Source organism: Oryzias latipes, chromosome 17 (genome assembly GCF_002234675.1).
Source record: "Oryzias latipes chromosome 17, ASM223467v1".
Classification (NCBI taxonomy): Eukaryota; Metazoa; Chordata; class Actinopteri; order Beloniformes; family Adrianichthyidae; genus Oryzias; species Oryzias latipes.
In genome coordinates, this window is record NC_019875.2 from 14484756 (window position 1) to 14496061 (window position 11306).

The 11306-nt window shown below is 41.0% G+C and overlaps 1 protein-coding gene across 1 annotated transcript; it reads right to left on the reverse strand.

The window, feature by feature from the left end:
- Positions 1 to 410: 410 nt before the first annotated feature.
- LOC101165505 (calcium-activated potassium channel subunit beta-3-like) lies at positions 411 to 5898 on the reverse strand. The gene is made up of 3 exons (XM_023964948.1): positions 5642 to 5898; positions 2989 to 3265; positions 411 to 1676 (listed from the first exon to the last, which is right to left on the reverse strand). The coding sequence occupies exons 1-3, from the start codon at positions 5815 to 5817 to the stop codon at positions 1167 to 1169; spliced, it is 963 nt and encodes a 320-aa protein (XP_023820716.1). The 5' UTR covers positions 5818 to 5898; the 3' UTR covers positions 411 to 1166.
- Between the last annotated feature and the right edge of the window lie 5408 nt (positions 5899 to 11306).

Genomic DNA, 11306 nt, shown 5'->3' on the forward strand with positions numbered 1-11306 from the left:
AGGATAAAGCATCTGTCAATCATATCTGAGCCTTTTTAGCCCCAATAAAATCCAACTTTATTCTATTTACTGAAGCAAATACAGTATTCAATATTTACCCAAACATGAGACTCAGCAGTAGAGGACTCTTATTTTTAATGGTTGTTAGGTGAAGATTTTGATATTCTTTGAATCAACATACGAGTTTTTTCCCCAAAAGACCTTTTTTTTTTAATTTGCTGTTTTGGTTTCATGCCTCAACTGTTTAACCCTTGTGCTATCCTAGGCACTTTAACATTGGGAGTTGGGTCATCTAGACCCACTAGACAGTGCGCTGAACCTTTTTTCTTCAATGATTTGTGATCTTAACTGGTGTCCATGGATTACATGAAATCCTCTCCACCTTTATCCACCTTTGTCATGGTAGGGAGAACACGTCAATGTAAGGGTGGGGTCATAGCACAAGAGTTCATCCCCAAAATAAAAATAAAAATTTCAAGTTTTTTTTTTAACCATCGTTGTCAGAAAGGACCTCTCCATGAACTAAAGTAACTCCATTATCTCAGAGCTCTGACAGAAGATGGTGACGGCTCATCAGAGAGGTCGGACTGTACCGCTTTTTTGTGTTTCAATTGCTCTCCGATTGCTCCTGAAGTGGGTTCTTCTGGGCTGGATGTTCTTTGAAAGAAAGTTCTTTTAAGGGCCTCTCATCATCAGCCTCACTGAAGCTGATTTAAAACAACAGGATGGGGGTTGGTTTGAAACCGTCGGTTCATGAGCAAAGGCTTTTCCGGCTGATATGGTTCTTGACAACATAAATTCCAGTTTAAATGAGTTTTTGAAAAATAAAAAAATAAAAAAATCAAGGTCCTGGATTGAAGCTAAAAAACAGACAATTTAGAAGAGTTGCAATGATTTTCCTTGGTGGAGTGCAGGTCTATTAGTCTTTTAAAGATCCAACTTTTTACAAAAAGTTCTTTTTGGCTGAAGTATCTGTGCAGATCTTGTTTTGGATCATATCCAGACCTTCACTTAACCTTTGACCTTTCATGTTGTCAGTCACTGCTGGGTCTGTGTTTGGATCAGGCTGCACTGAAGAAGTGACGAGGGCAAAGCCTGAGTCTTCAAACTTTAGTGTTCCTCAAAACAACTTTGTCCAGTGCAGGCCTGGTTGCTTTTGCGGCATATCAGGTAGGAGACTGTGGGCTGGAGCCTTGCAGCAGCCTGTACAGAACGCCCTCTGTGTCGGCTAGGCCCCGGCACCTGGCCGCCTCGCTGCCCGCCCTAGACGACAGGCGGCCCAGCCACTGTGTCAGCTTTACCAGGCCTACTAGCGCAACTCCCCCCACCAGCATCAGGCAGGGCCAGAGCAGGCAAAACAGGGTCCGGCTCAGTGTGTACTTCCTGCGTAAGATGGCGTGGCTGAGGTATGGTTTCTGGCTGCTGAAGCACGGGAACGTGCTCCCCTGGTGACCTGTCAGGTTGTTTTCTACAATTTGTACTTCCTTGTGGAGTTCTTCATGGCTCAGCTGACAGTTTGGTATGTAAAAGCACTGCAAAGGAAGAAAGGCGTTACCATCACTTGATTCTGTGTCTGAATCATTGGCTTTATAAGAGAACCGGACTGAGTGACCCCTCCCCCCTAGCGTTTCAAACAGGAAATGCCTGCTGGCTCCAAGAGACCAAAATCTCATAGACTTGAATTAAGAAGTAAACAGGTATTACTGCCATTCTATTTGTCAGAATAACAATTCTTGCTCTGCAACCTTTTTTTACCACTTTCTTCATAATCCTGATTTAAACAACCTAATTCCAACAAGCTCACTCCTGATTGACCAAAGTGGTTTCCACAGAAACAATGACTCAGACCGATCCGGACCAACCACGACGTTTGGTTTCCACATGGTGTATCACCGGCTGTATCACAACAAAACGGCAACTGTTTTGATCCTGATTTGACTTCATTTCATTGGACCTGGAACTGAACCATTTTCTATGGATGGCATCACACTCGCCTACGCCAGGTCTCATATACAGTCAGAATAAAGCGGAATTTCAGTGTCTGATTGAAAAAGAAAGAGGTGAACTTCCAGCAGATAAAAAAAAATCAACTATTTTTGATTATCTCTTGTGCTATCCTAGGCACTTTGACATTGGGAGTTGGGTCATCTAGACCCACTAGACAGTGCACTGAACCTTTTTTCTTCAATGATTTGTGATCTTCACTGGTGTCCATGGATTACAGGAAATCCTCTCCACCTTTATCCACCTTTGTCATGGTAGGGAGAACACATCAATGGTCATCCTGACCCCATAGGACAGCACAAGGGTTACATCTTCATCACCATACTAGATGGTTAAATTTGACAGCAGTAGGAAACCTGACATTTTCTTTGGGAACCAGGAAACATTTAAGCCTTTTTCCACTAAGCTGTCCGGTCCGGTTTAGAATGGTCCAGGTATTTCAGGTGAGCGTTTCCACTCAAAGCTGGACCATCAGCGCATCTGGGGGGAAGCCAACAGCAGTAACAAAAACAGTGGAGGTCATTAAGCAGCTCATGTATTTCCATTTGCCTTTTGGTCCTTCGCACATATAAAGCATTTAATGTTGTTTGAGAGAAGATTGCGGGCGGCGAAGAGGAATACAGCTGCTTTCTTGGGGCTTTCTTTTATCCAAATGGCCTTCAGCCAATCAATGGGTTTCAACAGTAGCTCCGCCCTAACCACTCTCATGTTGAGCCACAGAATTTTGTTACATCATGGTTGGACTGCCTGGATGTTAAGCTGTTCCCTAACTCCCATAAAAAACATCCAGCTAATCCAACTGGATGCCAGACCCAAACCTCCTGCTGTCTTTCTTCTGCAGAAAACATTAACCATTCCATCCTTACGCTAAAAAAAAACAGAAAAGCGCCCTATGTACCTGAGTTTGATCCCCTCTGCTGACTTTGTCATTAACGTCACATCTTGAAGATCTCACAGCTCCATATATATTTTATCTTATCCTACATGATCACAGTGAGTTTGGATTTTTGTAAACTCAAATTTTGAGTCAACAATTGTAAACTTTCTGGGGCTGCAGTGGAAAACAGGATGGTTGCAAGCACTTACTACAGACGGTAGAAAGACTGACTCTTCGTCCAAGTGGAGAAAAACCTCATCAACAGAGCCGTTGATGTAAACCGTCACCGTTAGGCAGGGCATGGAGCTCACACCCCTGCAGTCCACCCACCTCTCCAAGATGGCGGTCTGCTGTAGCACACAGCTGCTGTTCTCCTCCCAGTGACTGGAAGAAAAAAAAATCAAATGGCAGAAAAAAATCAAATATTTACTTACCCCTGCTGTGGCATTCTGGGTAATTAGGATCGGATCAGGTTTTTACCTTTTGCCTCCAAATAAAACCTCCAAAAGTAAGCTTTTAAAAGCAATTGCAAGGATAAAATATTTGATCAATTTCTGAGTAAATTTTAATACCTAGCCATAGTGTCTCTTTTTTCAGGTATTTTTCTGGTGCACTGACTTAGTTCAAAAGTAGTTTACTGGGGCGACCTGTACAGACTGTGCCTTACCCCCCCTTCACGACCAGACTGAGCAAAGCTCCACTGCAGAATGTTAAAACCTTCAAAGATGCTCCAAATCCAACTGAATTTAATTGGTCGTCCAGCTTTTAAAAACTTGTCATTCTGTCCCCGTTTGCATGCGAATATCAAAGGCTTCTCTTAGTCCAAGTCAAATGTAAGATACCCATCAGTACAGCCGACGTTTGGATTTGAGTTCAGGGTTAAAACACACAGTCAGTGTTATTGTTGTAAATTACTGCACACTTTTCCCTGATTGCATTTGTGAGAATTATAATTACTTCAATAAATGGGTCAAAAAGGATTTTTAATGAGCAGATCTTGTGCTCGGCGGGGCAATTCTTCCTGTTATTATTCTTCCTTTTTTTTTTAATCTGTTTCTTTTTTTTGGTTCTGACTGATTTTTAATCTCAAACAAAGCTGAATGGCACAGGCGTTTGGATAAATAAGAACAATGTTTTTTGATGCCTCCGTTATATACGAGGCAAGCTTCACATTTTGGGTTAAAATGGCCAAAAAGTTTAAGGTATTCATTATCTTATTTTACATTTATCATAAGAAATAGATGTTAAAAATGACCAAATGTCTATTTTAATTTATAAAGTGTGAAAGCTCAAATGAAAAATTACCTGAACTTGTATTAACTTTATTTACTTTTCAAAAATATAACCATTTGTCAGAAATTCCTGTTTGTTAACTTGCATCTTAAAAGCCCTAATGCTGTTTTCTTTTTAACGGAACATGAATTAAGACTTTGAATCTCTAGAACCAATGTTTTACTCACAACAGATCATAAATAACACAATGTTAAAAAGAGAAGATAAGCAATGTCATTAAAGCTTCATCCTTCATTAATTAAATAAATAATTATAAATGTATAAAGAAATATGTAAGCAGGTGTGCAAAGTCAAAGAGTGTCTGAAAATTTTAAATTAACAACATTTCGATTTATTACCATTCATTGTTTGCAGGTAAAAACCAACATGCATATTCAGGCTGCTGAATGGTTTATCTGCAGTGGATGTATTTGCCCGATGGTCATGCTTCTTCCTGCACTGGGGGATGGATTCTGAAAGACCTGCACAGCATCTACACAGTGTCATGCAGTGGATGAAAGCTGTTCTCAATTATTGGTCATAACTTCCTTTTCCACAAAATGAGTTTATTGCAAATCTGATTACAGCCACAGGTCTCAAACTAACTGAAGTGGAGGTAACAAATGCTTAAAAAACCCACAACAGAACTTCCTCGAAAAGGCTTGTGAGAAAATCAAGGAACTTAAGAAGATCATGTCAGGTTTGTCGAATGTCTAAAGGTCGTGTCACACAGCCACTACGTATATTTTCTGCATTTTCCATGTATGAAATCACGTTCTTTTGTGATACATGCCTACGGAAAACGTAATCCATTTGTGTTTCTTGCGTTCGTCTATGTGCAATTATTAAATTAATAATTATTAAATTATTAATTTTTAATTTCTCCTCTATGAGCAATTTTCAAAATGTTGGCACTATCATGAATTAAAAAAGACGCCGTCCACACGTCACTACTAAATCTGAGTCCCTGATTGGTCAAAGTTCAACCTGGTTTTCCTTGTACGAAGAGCCCAAAAATGGTTAAAGAAACTTTTGTAAACGAGCGTTTACGTAGAATTTTCTTTGGACGTGTAAACAATGTCTCTGATGGCGGTGTGGACGTAGCTTTGGAGAGTTGTTAGAACTCAACATGGACAAAAACTGTGCAATTTGAGAAAAGAGTGCATAAAAAAGGGCTAATTACTTTGAAATATTGCTTCTCAATATTAAAACTGAGCATACATAATTAATCTTATCATCTGCGGTGCATAATTTTATCTAATGATTCAGAGAAACAAAAAACAACTCTGAAGGGGGCAGGGCAAAGACCTTCATTGGATTGTCTATTTATCTAATTCTATTTGTTTGTCATTTGGATAAATTTAATAAAAACAATCTTTCTCATTATGCAAATGTTTAAACCCAATGGGAGTGGCTAAATCTGTATGTCATTCCACAGAGGAACTTGTGACATCAGAATAAGTCACCGTTGGCTTTGAATGGGATTACCTGTTAATGAACGGTTTGACCGCGGTGATGCCGACCACAAAGAACATGAGCACGGAGAAGGCCATCATGGTGAAGCCCAGCAGAATGGCTCGATCCTCCCCGATGCTCGATGATTGCTTCTGGGTTCGAGCTCCCTGGTCTTGGTGCCCCTCCCCCCAGTGGTCCCGCTCCTGCATGGAGCAGCTGTGGAAGTGCTCCCTGTGCCTCTCACCCAAACACACACACACACACACACATGTTCACACACATGAACGCAGACAAGAACCCCCAGGGATGTGAGGATCCAGGATGAAACGGAAAATTTCATAAACAGAAACAAACTTTAATGAATCATGGCCGAAATAGGCCTTTGTCATGGTTAAAAAATGCTTTTTATAAAAGTAAAAGCACATCTACCATACAAAGATCTATTTAAATTCAGCCATGTTGCCCAATCTGAAGAATTTGCTCCTTTTTTTGAAGCACATTTTTACACACTTGTCATCATTGTGCTTCTCCTAAAAGCAATTATCAAACAAAATGAAAATGAAAAATAACATTCTAACTGTGATAAAAATGATTTTTTTTATGAATAACATCACAGTAGGACATTGAAAATAAAGAAGTTTAAGACCATCTGAACAGCTCAAACGTCAGTATCTAATTTAGAAGAGGCTTAAAATCCTAAACACTTCTTTTTCTTCTTCTTTTTTTTTTGCTGTTTCAGTGCAAACATGGAAAAGACCCAATCAGGTGTTGCTGTCTTAGGATGCAGGTTTGAGCTGTGGACCTTCAAAAAAAGTCAAAACCACCTGTGGGGCACTTCATGTGATGTCCCAAAGAACTCACACTGATCTCTTTTTGACCTATTTTAATAACGTTCCCAGGAATCTTTAAGTGTTGTGTCGTTTATAACCCAAAAAAATCTGTGTGGTTTTTTAGGACATTTTCTGCAGAGCTACAGTATTTCATCAGAAGTTTCCCTCTGAGTTGGCATGGAGCAACCCCCCCCCCCCCCCCCACACACACACCACTCCCCGTCACCCATTTGTTTACAGCTTACAGCCCCACACACCCCCAACCTAATATTAGCGGTACAACAAAAATGTCGAGGAACACTGGATCCATCCAGCCGTACAGTTTTTAGTTTATGCTATTTTAATCTTAATTTTCTTTATAAATGTTTGTCCTCCATCGTGAGAAAAATGCAACAAGAACATGTCCAAATCACCATTTTCATTGGAGTGGGTTTTTAAAGTACAAGTATAGTGCTGTTCACCAGTTTTTATTAAGCTGACTGATTTTAGTGTTCGAGGCGCAACTGAGATCTAATTGTGATCAGGTTCCAGCACGTTCTACATGCTCTTAATCATCGGATGATAAAAACTGTATTTGCCCATATCATTTCTCTGGAGATTAAATCTAAAATCCCGGTTTCCAGTATCAGCCGGTTTGACACTGCCGTCATGATGAACCCCTGACAGTGTTTTTACAAAGTCTGGCCCACTCATTTGCCTGCTCTTACCGTGTCTGCCGCCTGCGAGCGCCGTGCAGGTTGATGTTGATGGGGATGCTAAATGACCCCCGGGGAGAAGCTGCGTTTAAAAACATGCCCAGTCCTTTATCGGTCACCTCCCAGGTCTTTCAAATCCACCTGACAGGCCCCCTTCTTTATCTGAAAGTCAAATATTGTTTGGCTACAAGCTGACCAGCTCCTGTATCCAACAGGCTGCGGTGTGCTGCTTTTGGGTCGCATGCGCCACATTGGACTTTATTCACGAGGGAGCCTGCTGCTGTTTACCAAAGCTCAAAGGTGAGAGCAACAACATCTTCCACCCTCATGTGTTTCTATAGAAACCACAGCAGGTGAGGCAAGTAGGACGCTGAAGTGTGGAGAGGATGAACTCCCTTTTTGATTGATATTCTTCCTTTCACAGCTTAATATGAAAATATTTTGTGAAAGAAGAAGTCCTGTGACCTTTTTATTACCATCACTCTGGAAACTGTTTGAAAACTGCAATATGTGAGCAAGATGCTGGTCACATTTATGTGTTATTCAGACAATTAGGGAAAGCCTTCTATAATTCATGGGCTGCTGAAAAACAGAAGGAGATATTGACAGGCTGACAGTCCGGCTGACACAACAAGCCCAAGGCTAGGAACTCAACAGCAGCTTGAAAAACAGGGAGGAAGCACATATGAAAACAAACAGCGGTGTCGCACTCAGTTTAGACTCCCTGATGACACCCGGCAGAGATGTTCCTGCACCTTCCTCCTACTCTGTTGAGAGGGTTTCATACGACTTACACCATGCTGTTATCAGAAAGCAAACAAGCAAAAAAACAAAAACATGTGGATTTTTACATATCAATCTATTTCAGGCTTGTCCACAACTTGTAGTTGTATTGATGTAGTGACACAAATAGCATTTTTAAAGTTTAAAAATCATCAACAACCTTTAAAAAAAAAAAATACAATCCCCCGCTTAATGAGCTGCTGTGATGCAAGGGTAAAAATGAAGAAACTTCACCAGAATGTAAAAAAAAGTTGGCACCTGTGTTGAGACAAAAGAGTCAAAGTTCCTAAAGAAGCTAGTGAGAACGAGTTGGAAAATAGTCTGATCTAACAGTCTAATCCACTATTAGACACTTTGGTCCTTTAGTCACCTTTAGTTTCTGATTGTTCCTAAAAATCCAGCTAATTTGACCGTAAAGCTCCCTGTTTTTGTTTATGAAACAGACTATTCTGCATCCATCCATTTTCAGATCCTGATGAATCCCTTTCAAGTCATGGGGTTGCTGGAGCCAATACAGCTACTGTTGGGCAAAGGCAGGGTACACCCTGACTGGGTAGCCAGTCTGTTGCATGGCAAATTAACCTATGAAGCATGTTTTTGGATGTACGGCACAACAATGGGCCCCAGGATCTCGTCACGGTATCTCTGTGCATTCAAAATGCCATCAATGAAATGCACCTGTGTTCTTCGCCCATAACATACACCTGCCCATACCATAACCCCACCACCACCATGGGCTACTCGATCCACAACATTGACATCAGAAAACCGCTCACCCACACGACGCCACACACGCTGTCTGCCATCTGCCCTGAACAGTGTAAACCGGGATTCATCCGTGAAGAGAACACGTCTCCAACGTGCCAGACGCCATCGCATGTGAGCATTTGCCCACTCAAGTCGGTTACGACGACGAACTGGAGTGAGGTCGAGACGAGGACGACGAGCATGCAGATGAGCTCCCCTGAGACGGTTTCTGTTCAGTTTGTGCAGAAATTCTGTGGTTATGCAAACCGATTGTTTCAGCAGCTGTCCGAGTGGCTGTTCTTAGACGATCTTGGAGGTGGACATGCTGGATGTGGAGGTCTTGGGCTGGTGTGGTTACACGTGGTCTGCGGTTGTGAGGCCAGTTGGATGTGCTGCCAAATTCTCGGAAACGTCTTTGGAGACGGCTTATGGTGAAGAAATGGACATTCAATTCCCTAGCAACCGTTCTGGTGGACAATCCTGCTATCAGCATGCCAATTGCACGCTCCTTCAAAACTTGCAACATCTGTAGCATTGTGCTGTGTGATACAACTGAAGATTTCAGAGTGGCCTTTTCTTGTGGCCAGTCTAAGGCACACCTGTGCAATAATCATGCTGTCCAATCAGCATCTTGATATGGCACACCTGCGAGGTGGGATGGATTGTCTTGGCAAAGGAGAAGTGCTCACTATCCAAGATTTAGACAGATTTGTGAACAATATTTCAGAGAACTGGTTATTTTGTGTATGTGGAAAATGTTTCACACCTTTGAGTTTATACCATAAAAAATGGGAGCAATGACAAAAGTGTTGTGTTTACATTTTTGGTCAGTGTATGCAAAGGAAGAACATGCAAACTCCACACAGAAGAGACCCAGCTGGGATTTGAACCAGCTGGGTTCAAATCACTGTGAGGTGAGGGCGCTAACAACTGCACCTCCATGCAGCCCCAAACCTCTGGAAGCATAAACTATGAACTTCAAGTTAGCTAGTAAAGACACAAGGTCAATTTTCTTGCAGCAAACTTATAAAAATGACATGTAATAGGTTTTTTATCAGTTTGGGTGTTGTTTTTTTGGTACTTCTTGGTTTGTAAACAGGCCTAATAAATGAGGGCTCTGTCACTTGAGCTTTTCCCCAATTCTGCTTCCTCTGCTAGCACTTGGGCTCAAATCTGCTGGGTTGTTATGCTCTGTGTGTTTGTGTGATATTCAGGTACGTGCTGTTCTGTTTTGTTTACTGTTTTTTGTTGACGGTGGAGGGTTGGCAATGGTGGTTCTCACCTCAGCTTCTTCACCCTCCTGGTTTGTTTTGGTAACTTCGCAGTCCTCTTTATAAAAATTCACCATAATGTTTTGTTTTTCCTTTTTTACCGTATGGATTCATGTGTGCACGTTTGTGTTGAGCTCCAGCTCCCTGCTCCCCATGAAGCAGTAGTTTGTATTGCAAAAAGTCCCTTATTTTGACTTTCCCTCTTATTTTTTTTATCACTGAACCCCAAGTCAACATTAGAGAATTGAATAGCTTTTAAAACATTTCTTGTGTCTAAATAAAGTTTGCCCTTCTTGAGGAACCCGCCCATCTCTGACAGTTGGTTACCATTACTTCCTATCATTTGATTCTAGAGTTTGTTTGCTAAGTATGGTATTTAGTATTTAGCTGGTATTTTTTTTGGAACTGAGAGACTTTTTGAGCAGAATCAGAACAAAAAAGTGAAGCCTTTAACCACTTCTGATTGGTCAGACTGATGACGTGTGATTAAACCTCCAAGAAGGATTGGTGGAGACAGTTAAAGGGGCGGGACTATACAGAAAGCAGAGCTGTAGCTGCAGCTAAATCGCTGTACCGTCATTCTTATCAAAGTGTCTTTAATAGAATCAAATAAACTCAAAGTATTTTACAATCTTTCATATTCCTAACTACTCAGTGTTTTATCAGAGCCTGTTTGGATGAACACAAAGCTGATATCCTGGAGATGGTAAATGCTTTTAGATCAGTGAAAATGGGTACTTTCCCACAGTACACCCGATCACCTCCCACGGCACACTGGTTGAAAAAAACTGCTCTAATCTATCAGATAAACACAACTTTATTAAACCAGCGTAATGCTTCAATGACATGTTCAGGTCAAATGCATTGATGATCTAAAAGTAAACAGTTTTTGTGGTGGCCTTCACTGGAGCTTTTTCAGTACCATGAAATTCTCCAAATCCTGACTGAAGGTCCTCAGTTTAATCATTTTTAAACAGTCACAGTTGGTTTGCGCCATTTTTGTCCAAGCTTTGAAGAAAAAGCGTTATTATAAATACATCTAAGAGGCTAATGGTCATGGTTAGAAGTAGGTTGCTCAAGTTTAATTACAGCATCTTTGAAATCCCAATGTACCACAGTCAGTTTTTGGACTTCAGGCTGCTGATGGTTAAACTGGTCTTGGTGTTACTTTATACCAATGTTTATAATTATTGTGTATTTGGAGCAATCATCTACACTAACTCATAAAGCTTCATAACACCGGGCATGATGCAGGCATGTGCACTCATAGGGCTCTAGGGGTGCTTGAGCACCTCCACTTTTTCCTCATAAAAAAGTGCCCTCTGTTTTACTTTTTTTGTATTAACAGTAATACATTTCTGTTACAGATACA

Excerpts from the sequence above, each read along its gene's own strand:
- LOC101165505 (XM_023964948.1), bottom strand. The coding sequence starts at position 5,817 with ATGCAGGAGCGGGACCACTGGGGGGAGGGGCACCAAGACCAGGGAGCT. Across the intron at positions 3,266-5,641 it reads GTCAAACCGTTCATTAACAG|TCACTGGGAGGAGAACAGCA; the intron begins GTAATCCCATTC and ends TTTTTCTTCCAG. Across the intron at positions 1,677-2,988 it reads TCCAAACTCACTGTGATCAT|TCTATGAGATTTTGGTCTCT; the intron begins GTAGGATAAGAT and ends TCTTAATTCAAG.